The sequence below is a fragment of the Crocodylus porosus genome, unplaced genomic scaffold (assembly GCF_001723895.1).
Source record: "Crocodylus porosus isolate Cpor-Errol unplaced genomic scaffold, CroPor_comp1, whole genome shotgun sequence".
NCBI lineage: Eukaryota > Metazoa > Chordata > Crocodylia > Crocodylidae > Crocodylus > Crocodylus porosus.
In genome coordinates, this window is record NW_017728907.1 from 45,556,802 (window position 1) to 45,574,723 (window position 17,922).

Below are 17,922 nucleotides of genomic sequence, written 5' to 3' on the forward strand. Positions count from 1 at the left end.
ACTTCCCTCTGCTCCAGGTGCCCCTTTCACCCAGGACACAAAACCATAGTTCAGCAGCCTGTGGACCAGCTGCATGTTTCTCTTTGCAAGCGGAGGGACCCACAGGACTAAATGTGATTCACTGTGTGATTCATTTGTTGTCGTGCATTTTACCAGTGTGGAAAGGGCTCGGTGGGGTTTGCTGCATATTTCATTTCAAAGCTGCCACTGCAGTCACTCTCTCCATTTTATGTTATTTTGGGGCCGTGTCACATTATAGCTAAGGACGGTAACCCTCAACCAGGTGCCTTGAGACCTTTCAAGCGTGGCACGGGGTGCTGCGCGACGTTAGCCCAGCCAGGTCTACAAACACAGTTCACACAAGAAACACAAGGATTGCAAATAGGAGTCCGTCGTGTGAAAGCCGTTCTGCCTGGCTGCTGCCTTACTGCGTTCTTTGTAAAAAAGAATTGCTCTGGTATTTTTCTCTAGTCAAGAGATGAGTGCAAGGTAAGGGCTGGCCTTTCCCAGGGGGTCTCGAGTCTCAGAAGGTCCACTGGCTAAGGACAGCGGGTCAGCGCCGTGCGGTACGGGGCCTGCCGCAGGTGCGGCTCCTGTCACATAAGGAGTCAGGACATCTCTGTTGCTGTCAAGTTGATCTGTGGGTTTTTAAGCTGAGTGAGGCAGGCTGTGAGTGCTCCCCGACCTCACTTAGCCCCAGCACCACCGGCGAACATGCACAAGCCAGAGAAGGAGCCCCTGCTTCTGCAGCATTCGCTGTGGGGGACAAAGTACATCCCAGCATGCCTGGTCTTATTGCCATCTCAGGAGTAGTGAGCTCCTCCCCAGACAGGCCACATTTGAACAGGGAGAAGCTCTGGCCACTTGGGAAGTGGCAGTGAGGGCAGGGTGGGAGAGCTGGGAATGGAAGAAGAGCCCTTCGGCCTGTAGCAAAGACCGATGATTTCAGTGGTGCCTGGGCCCCTGCTTGTGCTTTTCTCTTGGCTTTTAGCTCAGGCTGGCTCCTGCCCACAGGTTGTTTTCCAAAGGCAGCACAGCCGGGGAGAGGCCAGGCGCTGCTTGGATCCTGGCACCCCCATAGCAGGCATCTCCCCTGCACAGCACCGGGTCTGGCCGCCCATACAGGGAAGCGGGGTCGCCCCTAGCCCCCGGTCTCCCTCCATCCCATCCCATCCCATCCCGGTGTTCGTGCAGCTGCCGCAGGTGGCACTTTGTTCCCTGTGCCATGCTCCCTGCTGCCTCCCTTCAGCTGACTCAGTCAGCTCTCACGCTCATCTTGGGCTGGTGGGAAGCTGCTGGGGATTCAGACGCTGGCGGCTGCTGTAACATCTGAGAACAAATGTCCACGCTCACCCTCTCCAGCTACAGCTGGCCTCTTTCACCACCCCTCTCCTAGCAAGACTTGCTGCCCTATCTCCAGGACACAGCCCACAGGAGGGAGAGGGAGAGCTGAACCCCTGGCACTGCCCCCTGCCTGGCCAGACTTGGGCAGGAGAAGCCGGGCACAGAGCTGGAGCAGCCGTCGCTGCAGGTGGTGGCAGGGTTTCCTGCGCAGGTCAGAGACTGCAACAGCCTTGGCAGCCGATACCCAGCTGGGCCCTGGCCCTTTACTGCCCTGCCAGGGAGTAATGTTATCCTTCTGTCCCAAGCCCATGCCCAGGAAGCATTCATAGTGAGGATGGCAGCGATGTGCAAATGACTCGTGTCCCTTCTTTTTCCCTGCCCAGAACATCCCCACCCTGGGAAGCGTAGCAATAACCATGGCACTCCACAACTGCGATGAGGTAGCAGTTGCGGGATTCGGTTACGACATGAGCTTGCCCAACGCGCCGCTGCACTACTATGAGAACATCAAGATGTCGGCCATCAAGGAGGTAGGAGCCGCTCAGCTCGGCACAAGAAGGGATTTTCCTCCCTGCTCAGGCTGGTGTTTTGCCTTCCTCTGCAGCGGGGGCGCTGCCTCTGCCTGTGCTCTCTGCAGCGTCCATGAACCCCCTTTGCAGCAGCAGGTTGCTGGCAGCCGCAGCCCCCTGCTTTCCCAGGGGCAGGGGCGATGCCTGGGGCTGTCAGGGTGACTGTCCTGGTGCTCAGAGCTCAGACATGGGGTTTGTCCAGGCTGGTTTGGACAGGGCTGATCCTGCCTCCGGCAGGGCTTGCACTGGATGTGACCTTGCAGCTCCTCACCAGCCCCGTGGCTCTGGGATTCTCTAATTCTCTGACCCATTGCTCTTCCTTGGGCAAGGGATGGGCACTAGCTTTGGTATCAGGGACAAAAAGCACATGAAAACCCAGGCTGTGTCTGGACATGCTCTCAAGCATAACTTGTGTTACAGAGTATCTGGATGTGGACAGAAGAGTCCCATGGAGCACATGTGGTGCAAATCTGTACGCTGCTTGGGGCTGACGTGGGCAGCAGTGAATGGGGGAAGTCAAAGCAGCACCAACTAGGGCAGATCAATGGGAAAGCTCCTGGGGAACAGGTTGCTTGGGGCCTGGCACCTTGCCTCCCTCTGCTCTCTGTGCTGTTATCCCCCAGCTGCCCAGGAAGCAGCAGCTTGCTCATTTAAAGGCGGCTGCACAGAGGTGCGTGGCCAAGGCAGTGCTGTGATGTCAGGAGGGGCGCGGCACTTCTAGAGTGATGTAAGACCCCCGACGCTGCGGTGGTAGCCACATCAGAGTGCCAGGGCAGGTAGGAAACACTTTGCTGCCAAACCTGCGTGACTTGCCAGCCTGAGCTCATGTGCTGGAAGAGGGGCTGCCAGGAGAGCTCTGCAGCTGGCGCTTCCCGTGCAGGCCTGGCCGCCATCTCTCGGACATGGCCTCCTGCTCTCAGCCACGTTTGGCCTGGTGAGGGGCATGGCTGTTGAGGGCAAGGTGGCCGGGTGCTGGTCTGAGGCTTGCAGGAGCTGGGCTCAGTCCCTGGCTCTGATGCTGGCGTGCCCTGTGAGTCATGGTTGCTCGGTGCCTCAGTTTCCAAGCTGCACCGGGCAGGCTGGGCACCTCCTGCCCACATGGGGTGAATTGGTTAACCAGGCACTCAGCTTCTCTGGGAAACCACCTGAGCGCCTAGGATGGCCAGATGGACCACAGCCTACGAGCTGTTTCCCCTCATATTTAGCCCTCCTCCTTCTGAGCTCATGCACCGGCATGGCTTCTGCTGCCCCAAGCCATACCCAGGGGCACCTTGATGCACATTTTCCCTAGCTCCCTTTGGAGCGGTTGAACCCGGGGCTTCAGGGTCCCTCCGGGCAGCCCTGCTGTCACTGGCAGCCACATCACGTGCTCATTCGTAAAGGATCAGGCTCCACCTCAAAGCAAGGTAGGTTCTGCCTTTGCTGCTGTTGCAGAGCCTCATTCCCTGGGTGTTTGGAAACTTTATGTTTCCAGCCAAAATGTATTGTGGCCAGTTTCCATGCATGTGGTCTTGTGCTGGCATTGTCCTTGCACTTAAACACCTCTTCTCAAAGGAGAGCGGGGATCTCTGCTCAGCCCTGCGGGATGGATGTTCCCCCAGGAGGGGGTAAACATGGACTGCTGCTGCCCCAGGGAGGTGGGAGATGTTTCCTTGTGGCCGAGGCCATTAGTTCAGGTTCTACCCTGAAGCCACCCCTACTCCACGGGTCTGTGAGCCTGGTGGGCAGATCCTTGTGCCGCTGGAGGTTGAGTTATCTGATACGTGCCCACCAACCTAATCCTCACCACACACCCACGGCTTCCTCTTACATGGCAGTTGCTGGGACCGGCAAAGCCATATGCTCCCAGCGATCAATAATAAATGCTCCTCCGTTGCCCCCCATCATGACAAATTGTTTGCGCTATCACAGAACATGAAGAGTGGCCAGGATTGCATTTCCTCCTCTCCCGTTAATATTAACTTCAGCTGGTAATTGCCAGGCACCTGGGGAGGAAGTCGCAAGGTGAAGGGAGCAGGAGCCCGGGGTGGGGGGTGTCTTCTGTGTTTGCCCTCAGAGCCTTGATGGAGACTCGGTCAGATGTGGACTGCAGTGTCCAGTATTGGGAGGAGAGACCGACATGAACTTTGCATGCTGGTGGGTTGCTCGTGCTCCCAGGCTGGTGGCTTGGCCAACAGCTGGGTGCAGCACGACCCGGCCTGTGGGCATGGGGTCACTTTCCTTGCACTTCCTTTATGGCTTCCGCATCCAGTCCAAGGCCTGGCCACGCCTCGATGACTAGCACGTGCAAATTGCTGCACCGGAACCATGCGTGCACCCACTTCGTCCCCGTGCTCCCGTCAAGATCTGGCGGGGGTCTGCTCCGTGCATGAGGAGCAGAGTTGCTTTCAGCACACAGCTCAGTGCGGGAGCCTGGCACGGCAGGTCGTGTCCAGCCTGCAGTTGCGTCAGCACGCTGTGAGTTGGAGCTGCCCAGGTTGGCCCAGGTTTCCTGCTACAGACTCTGCCTCTGAAAGGGAGCCCAGGGATTGTCCCCAGACCCTCCAGCCTGCAGGTACCAACACAAAGGGCACTGCTCTAGCCGTGCTGGCTGGCTCCTGCAGGAGTTCAGCCTGGGGGTGGGAAGAGCCTCTGCTGGCATTGATGTTTGTGGGGACGTTTCCTGCCCACCTTGAACAGGGGCTCTCTGCGGGCAGACTGCGAGCAAGAGACCCGGGTTTTACTCTCAGCTCATCCAGCACAAATAGGGGCAGTGCCCTGTGCCACTGGAGCCATCTCCTGCAAAGTGCTTTAAGGTCTGGGAATAAAGAGCCCTGAGCCAGGCTGAATGCAAGCTGGATGGTAGCGCCCAGCCAGGCCTGCTTGGGGCCTGGGTGGGGAGAGGGGAGACCCAGGTGCCCCCATGGGCACCATCCCCATGCAGATGGCACTATGCAACCTTGCATGCCTGAGCTGCCTCCAGCAGCTGCAAGAAGCGCTGGCACTCCGCCCTGAAACTGCGGCTGCTCTTAGTGAAAAAATGCAAACATGAGCCCCCTCACCGTCTAGCTCTGAGCTCCCAGGGGTCCCGCGTGTGCGGGTTCATGCTATCCCCTTTGGGAGCGATCATAAAACCAACTGCTCCGCTGCGTGGGGTGTCTTAGAAGGAATGGGCCCGCAGGCTACGGCCTGTGCTCCCCGCATGAGGCGTGCCCTTGATTTACACTCAGTGCTTGCCTGATGTCTCCCCGGACACCCTCGGAAACGTGACTCATCCCTGGGGAATTTGTTCTGACTGCACACAAAAGCCAGAAAAAGGCAGTTTCAGGCTCACATCTAGATGAAGACAACCACTCCTCTGCCGAGACTGGGCCACTGCATCTGCCCCTGCCCATGCCCATGCACGCCACTGACAGTTGTGCATGTGAGAGGTGAAGCAGAGTTTGCACAGTCATGGTGCATCAGACCTGCTGTCCGTGCTGCACACGCAGGCTGCTCCAAACATCGCATTCCCTTGGCTGTAGTAGGGGAGGCAGAGGGCACCCACCTACCCTGGGGCCTGGGCACCACTGAGCTCCTTCCTCCAGGGTCCTGGGGGCACCCAAGCGGTACCACACCAATCCCTTGGAACTGGGCATGGCAGGGACACCTGGAAGCGCCCTGGACTCCAGCGGGGTAGCTCCCTGTGGGTAGTTTGATCTCCCTCCACGCAGGCAGGATGGGCTTCACAGCATCACAGCCCCTCATCCCGGGGTTCAGGGCAGGCCGCTGAGCCCATCTTCCTGCACAGATGCAGGATTTGCTGCTCCTCTGTCCCAGATGCTCCGGTCTAGCCTCTCCTGGGAACACCCCCTGGGCAGCATGTTCCACGGTCCGACAGCCCTGACCACGAGGGACCTTCCCTGGAGAGTCAGTCTTTGTTTCTGTAGTTCTTGCCCTTGTCCCTTTGCACCAGTAAAGGGGCTTCCCAGGGGTGGAGGAGTGAAAGAGGAGGGCTGGGAGCCAGGGCCCGGGCTCAAGAACGTGTGTGTTCGCTGGTTGGTGACGCACCCATGCCACTGCCCCTGGCAGCACAGCAGAGCCTCCATCCCTGGCTTGTGTCATGCCAGATGACGCGGGACACTGGCTCCATGGGACTCCCCTCTGCTCGGAATAGAAACAGGATCACATGAGGGAAATGCCGGGGTTACGTCCTGGCGCTTCCAAGCTGCAGAGTGAAGGCAATATCCTGATTGACTTGCCACGTCCTTGGTGCATCTGGTGGAAAGATCCACGCCAGCCCTGGGGTTATGTTGGAGTTGTCTCCCCGGCAGCTGCCTGTTGGACATGAGCTTCATGAGTCTCGTTGGTCACAGGGTGGTGTTTCAACCGCTCTTTCGTTTGCTGGCAGCTCTGCCAGGACCCTGGAGCCTGTGTCATCTGGAGCAGTGTGACGGCAGCAGCAAACCTCTAGCACCCGGGAGCGCTGGACTGCAGCTGGCTCCTCCTGGTCTTTACCAACCTCCGGCAGTGTCGTCTTCTTGCCCTTCTCTGTGCCATGCTGCTGCTTCCCCTCGTGCTGGAGCCTCCGCTTGCTTAGCACTGCACCACGTCCGCTGTAGAAGGTCGAGCTGCAGGCTGATCTCAGCCGCTGTTGGTGCCGTTCTGCGGCCCCACGTCAGAGCAGGCTCTGGTGACCTGCCCAGCACGGAGGGAGCTGTCCTGGCCCCAGCTAAGTGCCCAAAAAGTCAGAATCCCATAAGCTCCGCCTGGCGCAGGAGTCTCCCGACTCGACAACGGTCTCTCGTTTGACTTTGCTGAGGGCGGGCTGCAGCATCGCAGTCCCTTGCAAAGCAGCTGGATAATTCTGGCCCCATTTCACATGCAAACGTTTATCAAAAGCCCTGTTGAGAATGTAACTAACCCCACAGAGACTTTGCAGCTGATCACGATGAGCCAGAGAAAGCGCGATGCCTCCAGGAAGTTCCAACACGTACTCCAGACCGCCACCTCCATCCATCTGGACTCACTCCACCTTTCCCGCCTTGATTTCCAGAAGCAGGGTCTCTGCTCAGCAGACCACCATCCCCATGGCGGCCTCGGCCCCAAGTGCTTTGCTTCACAGCAGAGAGCAAAATTGCATCTTCCTCAGAGCCGCACAACATCAGTGGTAGTTCGGCCACCTTGGCCCTTGGCGGTGCTGGAGGGATTCGTGCTCACGTCCTACCAGGCCCAAGCCCCATGCCTGCAGACCAGCCGTGCTTCATCTAATAATGCAGGCACTAGTAAAGGCAACAGTGAGCTCAGATGGAGGAAGGCCCGATCTGGGCCCAAACCCCATGGGCAGATCCAGGATCCAGCAGCCTTGCACCAGCACAGCTGCCAGGGGCCACAGGGAGGAGCAAGGGCCCAGGGCCTCTGCCTGGATGCTGTGAGGTCAGGGCTTGCTGCTGCTCCAGGCTTGCCCTAGTGCAAAGTCAGGAGAGTTCTGCAAAGGGACAGTTTACCCCAACTTAGCATCTGACGGAGCCTAGGAAAGCTCCCCGAGATGCCACCCGCCCTGCCGGATAGGGAGGCTCATTCTGCACAGCTGGCTACAGCCCTCCCTCGGCGGTGCATCACTGTGTCTGTTGGATGGTCTGGGTTATGCACCTGGGACTTGGCTGCCTGACCTGTGAATCACACGTGCATTGTCCCTGAGGCCCGAGTCTGTGCTCTGCCTCCTCGAGCTCACTCTTACAAAAGGCAGGGACTAAACCTTTTTTTTTCAGTTTCCCATTACTTTAGGCTCCCCATTGCCTTTGCCAGTCCTGTGGAGAGAGGAACAAGCCTCAAATCCTCGCTGGGGCAGGGCTGGCTCCACCTCATCCTTCTTTATAGGCATCTGTGAGCAAAATCCTGGTGCAGCTGACAAGGTTTCATAGCCTTGCTTTCCGTTCTGCTGCCCAGCCTGCCTCTCTAAATGTGCCGTGTCCTGCAAGCCGCTGTTCTCAAATACAAGGCAGGAAAACCCACCCCTGAAAGATGCAGGTGGGGAGAAATGAAGGTGATGGAGGGATTCAGATTTTTTTAAAAAGGTACTAAGAGTTGTTACCACATTACCAAAATAATCCAGTGCCTCAAGCGGAAATAATTTCGGAGTGGGAAAATGACAGTGAGCCAATGGCAATGAGCTTATGGACGCGAGGTGCAAAGAGACCTGGGGGAAGAAGGCCAGGTTTAATGGCCCAGGTGAAGCTCTCCTTCTGCAGATGGACAACCCAGGCCCCTCACACGCTGGAAGACCCGCTCCGAGGAGACCTCACCCTGGCTTGCCTGCACGGCAATGAGCTCAAGCCTGGGATACGAACGTGGCTGCTGGAGCTTTCCCAGAAGAGACGAAACTCCCGCCAGGCTGGGAGGAGAACACATGTGGCCTGTCTCCTCCGTGATGGGCCACCACAGCTGTGTATTAGCTCACGAAAACAAAATGCTTCGATCTGTTAGAGCTGGGGATATGAGCAGCGCAAGCTTATACATTGCCTCTGTCAGTTGGGGACCAGCCTGCTCCCGTCACGGGGACTGCGTTGGGAGCTGGAGGGGAGTATCAGGCATCTGCTCTGATGCTGCAGGAGCAGCCAGCTGCCTTTGACGGCTGAACATGAGATACTCAGCTTGACATGCCGCCAGACTGAGTGGGAGTGGATGGGCAGCCCCCACCCCGGGCGGCCGTCTGATCTCTCCCCGAGATCACAATGGAGGCTTGTAGGCAACAGTCCTGCTTCCCCAGCCGCTCTGCGTGGGACTCTGCAGGGCATCGTCTTGCACCCTCTCGGTCAGTGGGTGCAGGGGCCGCGCAGGGAGGCAGTGGGCTCGGGGCTGTCGGCGTGCAGATGGCGCACGGCTTTGTCTCCATCTCGCCTGGCCTGTAGCTGCATCTCGGATCGATCCATAACCATAACATTTGCAGCCTCTGCCTTTATGGGGGCAAACAATCTTGCTTTATTGTCACCCTCCCTCTCCCTGTGAAGTTAGCCATTGCGCTTTCAATCAGGGACCAGGGTAGGGGTGGGGGTGCAGGGGGTGCCGCTCCAGCCCCCTTGAGTATCTTGAAGTTCCAGTAGTGAGCGAGAAGAACAAAACTCCTTTGAAAACAGTGCAGATGTCTGAGCTGGTGATTTATGGACTGAAAACATTGCCATTCGAGCCTGGCTGATGAATGGCCATCGGAGCACAAGGAGCGGTGCAGACTGAAATGGAGGTCAGCTCTGGAGGAGGAGGTGAGGGGCTGGGGCAGGGGGAGCTCCCGAAGGGCATCGTGTCTCGCTGGGGGCCTGCACTGATGACTGATGAGGTTCACGCGTCTTTTTCTCCTTGTTGAAAAGCCACCTGTTTGACTCGGGCGTCCTCTGCATTGAGCGAGTGCCTTGCACGGGGTTCCTGTTCGTGGACCTGTACCTCCAGCACGGGAAGTGCATGGAAATGTGGTGGAATAGCAGTCACGATTGGCAGGCAGGTGTCTGAGGGCGCACACCATCAGGAAAGAGAGAGACGGGGACAAGAGCTGGGGGAGCCTGGCACGTTGATGACAGGACCAACAGGAGGGAGGTGGGAAGTGGAAGCATGGATGCAGTGGAAGTGGTCTGGGCTAGTTGCTTGGGGAAGGACTGTCCTAGAGGCTCTGCTGGGCTGGGGTTTCAGTGTGGAGAGCAGCCTCTCTAATGCTGGTGGAGAGAAGTACCAGGGCTGTCATGTCATCGTGGGACCGGAGGACAAAAGCTCCCGTAATGGCAAGGCACAGACCGTCAAGGGGGTCAAGTGGCAGAGAAGGCTGCAACTCGGAGTCCAGGACGGGCAGGGCTCGCGAGGGCCACCGGGGCCAAGGAGAATGAAACTGTGAAGGATGGGAAAGCCATGGCAAGAGGCTTTTGGATACTTAAAAAATGAAAGCCAGGGAAGAGCGCATGGGACCTGTCCTGTGTTGTGGGGATGGGGTGGAGGGGCAAAGATGCTCTGATCCTCTGAAGGTTAAAGATGGCCTGAACGCCAGGTGAATGCTTCCCCTCGGCTTTTCGTTAGGTGCCTGGGAGCACAGCCAGGAAGGCTAATGGCAATGCATGTGTACGGGGCCAGCTCAGAGAGTGAAACGCAGGGGGTGGGGGGCACATAATCCCTGTCCCCGAACGCAGGATGAGCCAGCACTTGAAATGGTCCTCCCACCATGGCAGCCTGAGAGCTCCCCCAGCGTGGCTCTGAGGGCCACAGCAGAGGCAGCCAGGAGCCAGGGAGAATGAGCAAGGGGCTCGCATTTGTGAGCTAAAAGCAATCAGTGTCTGAAACTCCCCCCGGCCCTGTCCCATCTCGCGTTCGGGGCTCTGTGCACGTCGTGAGAAGCAGGTTGCCTGCTGCTTAGGAGAACCCCAGCCCCAGCCCCTGGGATTGGCTTTGTTCACAAACGCTGCAGGAATATCCGCTTGTGGAAAGCTGAATACACATGCAAACGTGCTTGCTGAGGTGGTCTGGTAAGAGCCGCGTAACCCCAGCAGCCAGCCACTGCCGTCTCTGGTGCGGTTCATTCCCAGCTCTCCGCTGCCAGGCCATCACTGCGCATCAAAGCTGTAATGGGGGGACACACCGGAGCAGAAGGGTGCGCTGGGAACCGTCCTGCTCCAGCTTCCTGGTCCCCTTGGAGGTGTTTTCCTTCAATTTTACTTCTTTGGCTGGCTTGTGGTGTTTCACGGGATTTCAGCGGTCGAGATGAGCTCGCTTGACAACAGCGTGTGCCCAGCCACCGTGCGGACTGTAATGGGTTACAGATGGACACTCCGCTTCCTTTCCTAGAGGCTTGTCTCTGAAACCTCCTCTGCCTTGTAGCACTCTGCTTGGGTGCTCCCGCGGGTCCCGGTCCATCCAGTCTCCTGTTTTCCTACCAGAATTGCCCAGGTGTAAAGGCTCCTGGATGCCCTAGCCGGTTTCCTTCCCTAATGCCATGGGGCTGCTTTGACTGAGCCTGAGCATGCACCAGGTGACACAGGAGAGATCCTGAGCAGAGGAAACCCACCCTGATTCCCAGTGCAGGAGGAGGGCTTGAGTTCCTCACGGGTCCTCAGGGATACATCACTCCTTCTTGGCGTGGAGGCCACTGGGTTGGCTTGCACTAGCGAAAGCTGTTCACCATGCGGGTAGGAGCCTCTCCCAGGTGCCAAGCAGGCACTGCCAGGAGCTGGGGCTGACTGGCACTGCTGGGCACTGGAGGCAGGGAGTGGCAGGACAGCTCAGTCCCTGCCAACGAAAAGGCCCAGGTCCTGGAGGGACTGCAGGGAAGGCAGGTGGGCTCCTCGTGCAGCTGAAACCTTCCTTTCCCATTGGAGTCACCTGACCTGGCACGGTCGGTCAGTCTGGCGGGATCGGTCAGGGCCAATGCAGCTGGTGGAAACAAGCAGGGAGCAGCAGCAGGAGACGAGTGGGTGAGGACACGGTGCTCCTGCCAAAGCCAGTATTAGGGGGGTCTGCAGACAGCGCTGCCCATCCGGAGGCCAGAGCCAGGTGGGCCAGGACCTGGGGCAGGATGCAATGGAAATCCTTGCGCTGCAGCTTTGACTTGTCAAAGGAAAAAAGAGGAAGAAAAACAAGCTGCAGCATGGCTGGAGATGGGCTCCGCACGAGGCTGGGTTGGCTCCTAGTCACGTTGCCCGCACACTGCCCCAAGCAGGCATGTGCAGCTGCTCTCCCAGGCCCTGCCCACACAGCCCCCTGGGCAGAGCTGGGAGCAGCCCAGCCTCAGCGATGCTTGAAGTGCCTGCTGCATCAAAGAACGATGCATCAGCTGAAACAGCTCCAGGGCGATTTGCAGGCAAGATTGGTTACAAAGACACCTTGACATTTCCTGGGGAGGTGTGGGGGACACATGTCCCACAGCCTGGTGCAGTGCAGCCAGGTTTACCCGCCAGCCACCCCCACATGCCTGCTTGGCCCCGATGGAGGGAGCCTGAGGTTGCAGGGGCCTCGATCCTCCGTGCCCTTACCAGCATCCTCATAACAGGACTTGAGTGCTGGGGGCTGCTGGGTGCCACGTGTGGACTCTCCAGCCCTGAACCACGCACATGCAATGCTCCTGGTTCTGCAGAGCCAGCCCCATTGCACCTGCTGGTCAAGCCCACCCAGTCCCTCGTGCGGCCGTGCCATGACCCTCCTACTCAGTACCACAGGAGCCTGAGCCCCGTGCATGTGGATGGGACGCGGGGTCCCAGGGCAGGCATTCAGGCACTTGTGGCCCATGACAGCCAGTGGGTGCTAGGGACCGAAGCACATGTGAGGTCAGTCTCCAGGCACTTGTGAAACTTTCCCATCTCCCTGCCAGCCTTGTCCAGCCACACGGTGCAGAGACGTGATTGCGTTTGCTTGCTTAGCCACATTGGTCACTGGGAGCCAGCTCCTCTGTTGCGATCAGTAACCTGGAGATAAATCTCAGCCCTCCCACCGGTGCAGTGCCCCATGCCTGGCAGCTTTGAGAAGCAACTCCCCATAAAGGTTCTGGATTTGCCCTTCCAGAGCAGGTAAAAGGACAGGCCAGGGCTCTTCCTCTTCACCTACCAAATCCTCCTCTGCCTCAGGTTTAAGCCCCCCTGCGTCGTGAATGTGCCTGCGGTCCTAAGCAGGCACCAGCTGAGGTGACCACAGACCCTGCCGGCTGGGAAGATGCCTCACCAGAGTCTGTGTTATACCAAAAAAGGTTCTTTAAACACTGGGGCCTGGATTGGCGTGAGAGCAGCAGCACAGCTGCCCTGCCCTGCCCTTATCAGCGTGTCACTGGGTCTGACCATGACCTGTGCATCTGCATCCCAGCTCAACAGCCGTGGGCCCCTACGTGCCTGCGCCAGAGGCCCATTTGCAACCCGTGCGGGTGCTCAGGCAGAGCTGGTGGCTTCTCTGCTCTGTGCATGTCAAGCCAGGCTGCCCTGGGCACAAGTGGGTCTAGCTCTGCATCCTGAATGACCAGGACCTGCCCCTGCTCCACCCACACCTTGGAGACTGATCCTTTACAGCCTGGGCCCAGCCAGGGGGTAACCAACAGCACTTGGGCCGTGGCTGTCCGGAGACGTTTGGCTGCCAGCATCTGTGGCAGTGCACAGCTGCTGACACTGCAGGTTTGCTTGGCTACTTGCATGCTTAGTGGCCGTGCCAGCAACCTGGGTGCTCTCACGCCAGGCAGCTGCGTCAGCAGGACACCCCAGGCCCACAGGCAGGCATCTCAGGGCTCCGTGTGCCACCATCCAGTGTGGAGCTTTGTGGGACATTGCAATGTGCTGCAATTCTCTTGGGGACTTGGAGGATGTTTGTGGGAAGCTGACGACTGCCTCTGCTCCAGGCAGTTCCCACCGTCCCTTTATACCACGTGCTCTGTCCTTGGCCTCCCTGCTACCCCACTGGCAGGAGCCCCAGCGCTGAGCGTATCACGGGAGTGCTCTGCTCTGCTTTAGGGACGCGGCTCCTCACTCTTCATTGCTGGTGGAACCGAAGCTGCGGCAGCAGCACAAACAGCAAAGCCAGGGAGGGAACGAGGCTGCTGTGGGGAGCCGGTATCTGCTGGGCAGCCGCATACTGTAGAGCAGTGGCTCCAGGACCCTGGTGCGAGCCCTGAGCAGTGGGGTCTGATCATGCTGCCAGCCTGGGGCACCCTGTGGGGACTGCAGCGTAGCTGAAGCCAGAAGGCCACATCCCTGGAGCATGGGCTTGCTTGCCCCAGCCCATGGGAGCTGAGCGCTGTTTTGCCAGTGGAGAGATGGATGGTGATGGGGGAGATGCGCACACTGGTTCTGCCCTGCCACACACCTGGGTCTTGCGTGCACATAGCATGCGCAGCACTGTCCCAGGATGATACAAGTGCTGATGGTCGCATTGGCTGCTCCACCGCCACCTCTCCCCTCTGGCAGTCAGGGAAGGGCCATGATCCTCATGTCGGTGGGTCCATAGGGCAGTCTGAAACGCTATGAGGAAGGAGGGTTCTCTGACCAGTGTGCTCCCAGGGCATGGTTCTGATGCCAGCAGCAGTTCCCAGGGCTCCCTAGCTGCAGAGCCACACGCCCGGGGCCCGAACAGTGGCACAGGAGGGTCAGGAGTTGTCTGGGCAGGGGCTGGAGAATGGCAGAGTGTGCGTTTGTAGACTGAATGGGAGCTGGGGCACGGGTGGATCTAGGGTTTTGAAAAGGGGATAGAGCTGGCGAGGCTCATCATCACCGATAAAACAACACACTTTTTTCTTCAGTTGAAGAATGTCTAAAAATAGAAAGTCATTGGAATGAGTTAAAAACGGTCTGTGAAATAGGAGCTCCATGACCAGGAGCAGCTCATGGGCAGCAGCACAGCAGGACGGAGGCCAGCTTCATTAGCAGAACATAGAGACCATTATAAAGAAGAGGGTCATTAACACCTGTGGAGTGAAGAGTTTAGCAGGGATCAGGGAGATGATAGCGAGCCACTACGTCAAGTGACAGCCTGACTAGAGCTGCTGCTGCCAGAGCCAGGCTGTTGGGTTTAAACTCTGTGGGGAGCAGGACTCCAAGGTGCAGCCCCCTGGATCCGTCCCTGGTTGAGGCCCCTGGACCTCAGGAGCCAGCTCCTGGCGCTGCTGCCAGGGACCTGGTGTTCTCTATAGCATTTGTGGAGCAGAGTAGGGATGAGACCCATGGGCTGGCAGTGATGGAAAGGCCCAGGGAAGGCAACTGCAGAGACAGGAAGGTGTCCTACGACAGGGCAGAAGCAGACGGTCAAGGACACCAGTCTGAGAACTATGCTGAGCCAGCTGAAGGCTGAAGGGATGTCTGGGCCGAGCTCAGCTGGACCCCTCAGCTCTGACCCAGACCAGCCCCATGGGCAGGACCTAGGATGCCCCAAGCGTAGTGCCCATTTCAGGAGCCTCGCTGCACACGGGCCCGTCCCAGAGTTCATAGATTCATAGATTTCATAGACATTCGGGCTGGAAGGGACCTTGGAAGTTCACTGAGTCCAGCCCCCCGCCCAAAGGGCAGGAAATCAGCTGGGGTCATAGGATCCCAGCAAGATAAGCATCCAATTTGCTCTTGAAGGTGTTGCCAGGACGTGCCTCATGGGGTGCCTGCATGCAGCAGGGGCCTGGGCTGGATGGCCCAGGTGCTTCAGGTGGCCCAGTTGGGGAGCAGGAATGGGAGCACCATGGGTGGTGTGCCCGCTCTGGGGTCTGCACCACCCATGAAGCCCGTTCCAGCCCCTCTGGGATCCTGCTGCCCGTGGTGCCTGTTCTAGCTGCTCTGGGATGCACCAGTGCTGTGCAAATCCTGGAGTGCGTGCTACATCTGGCACGGGGTTGCATAAATTCAAGAAGAGGTTGAACGAACACCTGTCTGGGGTCGTGTGATCCCAGTGCGTGCTCCTGCCAGTGGCGGGGCATTAGACTAGATGATCTGTTCAGGTCCCTTCTGACCCCAAACTACTATGAAACTATGAAACCCCTGTGGAGTGGAGAGATTAGCAGGAACCTGTTGCAATGAGTCATGATGCTTCACTGTCTTAGCACTGCTTGAATAAAAATTCTGCTGCCTCTCCCAGGCCCGTGGTGTTAAAGCTCGGGTGGAGCAGGAATCAAGGGGCAGGTGCACCTGCACCCCTGGATCTGCCCCTGCCGGTGCGTGTCGGGGTGGGGGACAGCCGCTGACTGCTTGTCTCTGGTTCCCTTCCAGTCCTGGACGCACAACATCCAGCGGGAGAAGGAGTTCCTGCGGAAGCTGGTGAAGGCCCGTGTCATCACCGACCTCACCAGCGGGATCTGAGCTGCCGCGGCCACTGCGTAGAAGGGAGGAGACGAGTCGCCGCAGCGCCGGGAGCAGATCGCAGGGCAGCCCCCACGGGGTCCCAGGAAACAGCGACACAGCCGGGTGCTCCGGGCGGATTCTCTGGATTGCACGCCAACACTGCACCCACCGTGCCCAGCCCGGGGGCTGCCGGCGGGAGCCAGGGGTGCGTCTGCGAGGGCAGCCCTCGAACTCAGCACCGCAGACGGGGCGTCTGCATCTGGAAATGCATGGCGAGGACTCCAGAGGGTCTGTGAGCCAGACAACTCGTGCCAAATCCAGCGGCGCTGCCCAGGTAGCAGCACTGAATGTACCAAGTATTATTTCCTCCCCCCCACAAAACAAAAAAAACTGCTGCTGAATCACATGACAAGCGGAGCCGGACTGTGCTCTGTCTGCCTGGGGGGCTTCCCGTCGGACCCAGACTGGACTCTTGGTGCTGCTACAGTTGAAGGGGACACGGGGAGATCCTGGGTGGAGCCGAGCAGACTAGCTTGTCTGCGCTCCCCTTGCTCCCCACGTGTCCCGCCGTGTTGCCACAGCTGCCCGCTCGGGCCTGGCTCTGCTCTGGCCTGCCCAGCGGCCAGGCCTCCCCCGCCCCAGCTGCGGTGGCATGAAGGACCCTGCGTCATTGCACTGCAGGGCTGCCAGTGGCTGTGGCATGGGGGCAGGGACTGCGGGCAGCCTGGATCTCAGCGTCTCGGAGCGGCGTGGTGCTTTGGCTGTGCAGGGGGTAATTTATTTTTGCAAGCGAGTCCACCATAGCGCTGAGCCGCAGCTTTGCTACGTGTCCAGGGCAAATGCCACAGACCTGGGCTTGTGTAGCCCCCTCCACCCCCAGCTCATCCCCTGTCTGCCTCCACAATGTTGGCTGAGGTGGGGTCTGCTGGGGGGCGGTTGGGAACCTCGGCATGTCCTCATCCCTTGCCTAGGCAGACAGCTTGCCTTGTCTCCATGCCATGTGGCCTGAGGTGGGGGCAGGCGAGTTGTGCCTCGTGTCCCCCAGTGTCCTGGGAGGTGAGTCCAGCCACGGGGAGCTGTCCTGGGAAGGGGTGCTCGGAGCAGAGCCCCTGACAGCTGCCCCTGCCCCAGCCCCAGCCCCGCTCGTCCCCCTCCTTCCCCCCGGGGTTGGGGCCAAGTGTGCAGTCAGGTGCACAACTAGGAGCAAACCGTTAGAGCGCCTCAAGGTACAGCCAGGGGTGTCTCAGGTGGGTGTGACAGCCCCCCAGGGCCGAGCCAGGCCATGTCCAGCCTGCGGGGACCTTCCCCTTCCAGTCCCGAGGAACCAGAAGAGCTAGAAACCCCCGTCCTCCCCCAGACCCTGTAGGGCTGCCCGGCCCGGTGGAGCAGGCATCTGGGCCTGTCTGCCTTCCCCTACGAGCAGCCCCTCGCCTGCCCCTTCCCTTCCCCAGGCACCAGGCAGCTCGGTGCCTCCAGCGCGTCCCCGGGGGCAGAGCAGGCAACCCCTGCCCCGGCCCGACGCACATACTGGCTCAGATGGGCAGAGCTTGCCAGGAGCAGCCCCTCTGCTGGCGGCAGGGCTGGGGCTGGGGCTGGGGCTGGGGCTGTGCTTCCCTCCCCTCCATGGCCGGGGCTTGACCTGAACGTGGAGGGCAACTGCGCAGCACCTTGCCAAGGCCGGTGGGGACTTCAGTCCTCAGCCCCCGAGACCCCGATGGGGCAGCACGGGCTCCGGGAGTGAGCAGTCTCCAGGGCTGGTGCCCGGGACAGGGATGGGCCAGCCACTGACCCCTGCCCAGGGCAGGCGGCTGAGGTGCCCGGCTTCCCTGTTGCGGTGCCGGCTGGCTCCCGGGGCGGCAGACGCAGGCGGCTGGGGTCACCAAGCGCCCCGCGGGCTCACCCGGCTTCTTGGCTCCATGCAGCTGCCCACACCCTGCACCACCACCCTCCCGGAGCCCGGTGCCCACGCCAGCAAGGCTCTGCCCCACCGGCCTCCCAGGGGTCCGGCCCACAGCCCTGGGCCATGCGGGCAGGAGCGGACTCCAGGAGGGCAGCCGCTGCCTGGAGCAGGCGGCCTGTCTCGACGAGCCCGTGCCCTGGCGCTGCCGCGGCTTGTCCGGACCCCCTGGGCAGAGCTCGCTGCTGTCCGGGCTGGGACCTTGGCCCCAGGGTGCCCGGGGCTGTGGGCCCGCCCTGCCCGCGACCCAGTGCGGGGCAGGGTGCTGCGGGGTGCAGGAGCCTGAGGCCGAGCCGTGGGCCGGGCGGGGAGCGGCTCCCGGGCGCCC

General features: G+C 59.8%; 1 protein-coding gene across 9 annotated transcripts in view; it reads left to right on the forward strand.

Annotated features, from left to right (window-relative positions):
* ST3GAL3 (ST3 beta-galactoside alpha-2,3-sialyltransferase 3) overlaps positions 1–16,013 on the forward strand; it is a 245,686-nt gene extending 229,673 nt beyond the window's left edge. For all 9 annotated transcript variants that reach the window (XM_019531293.1, XM_019531289.1, XM_019531295.1 and 6 more), the window contains 2 exons: positions 1,728–1,874; positions 15,566–16,013. In XM_019531293.1, coding sequence (XP_019386838.1) covers positions 1,728–1,874; positions 15,566–15,655 — 237 coding nt within the window. In that variant the 3' untranslated portion in view covers positions 15,656–16,013. The remainder of the gene's footprint in view (positions 1–1,727; positions 1,875–15,565) is intronic.
* Positions 16,014–17,922: the final 1,909 nt, after the last annotated feature.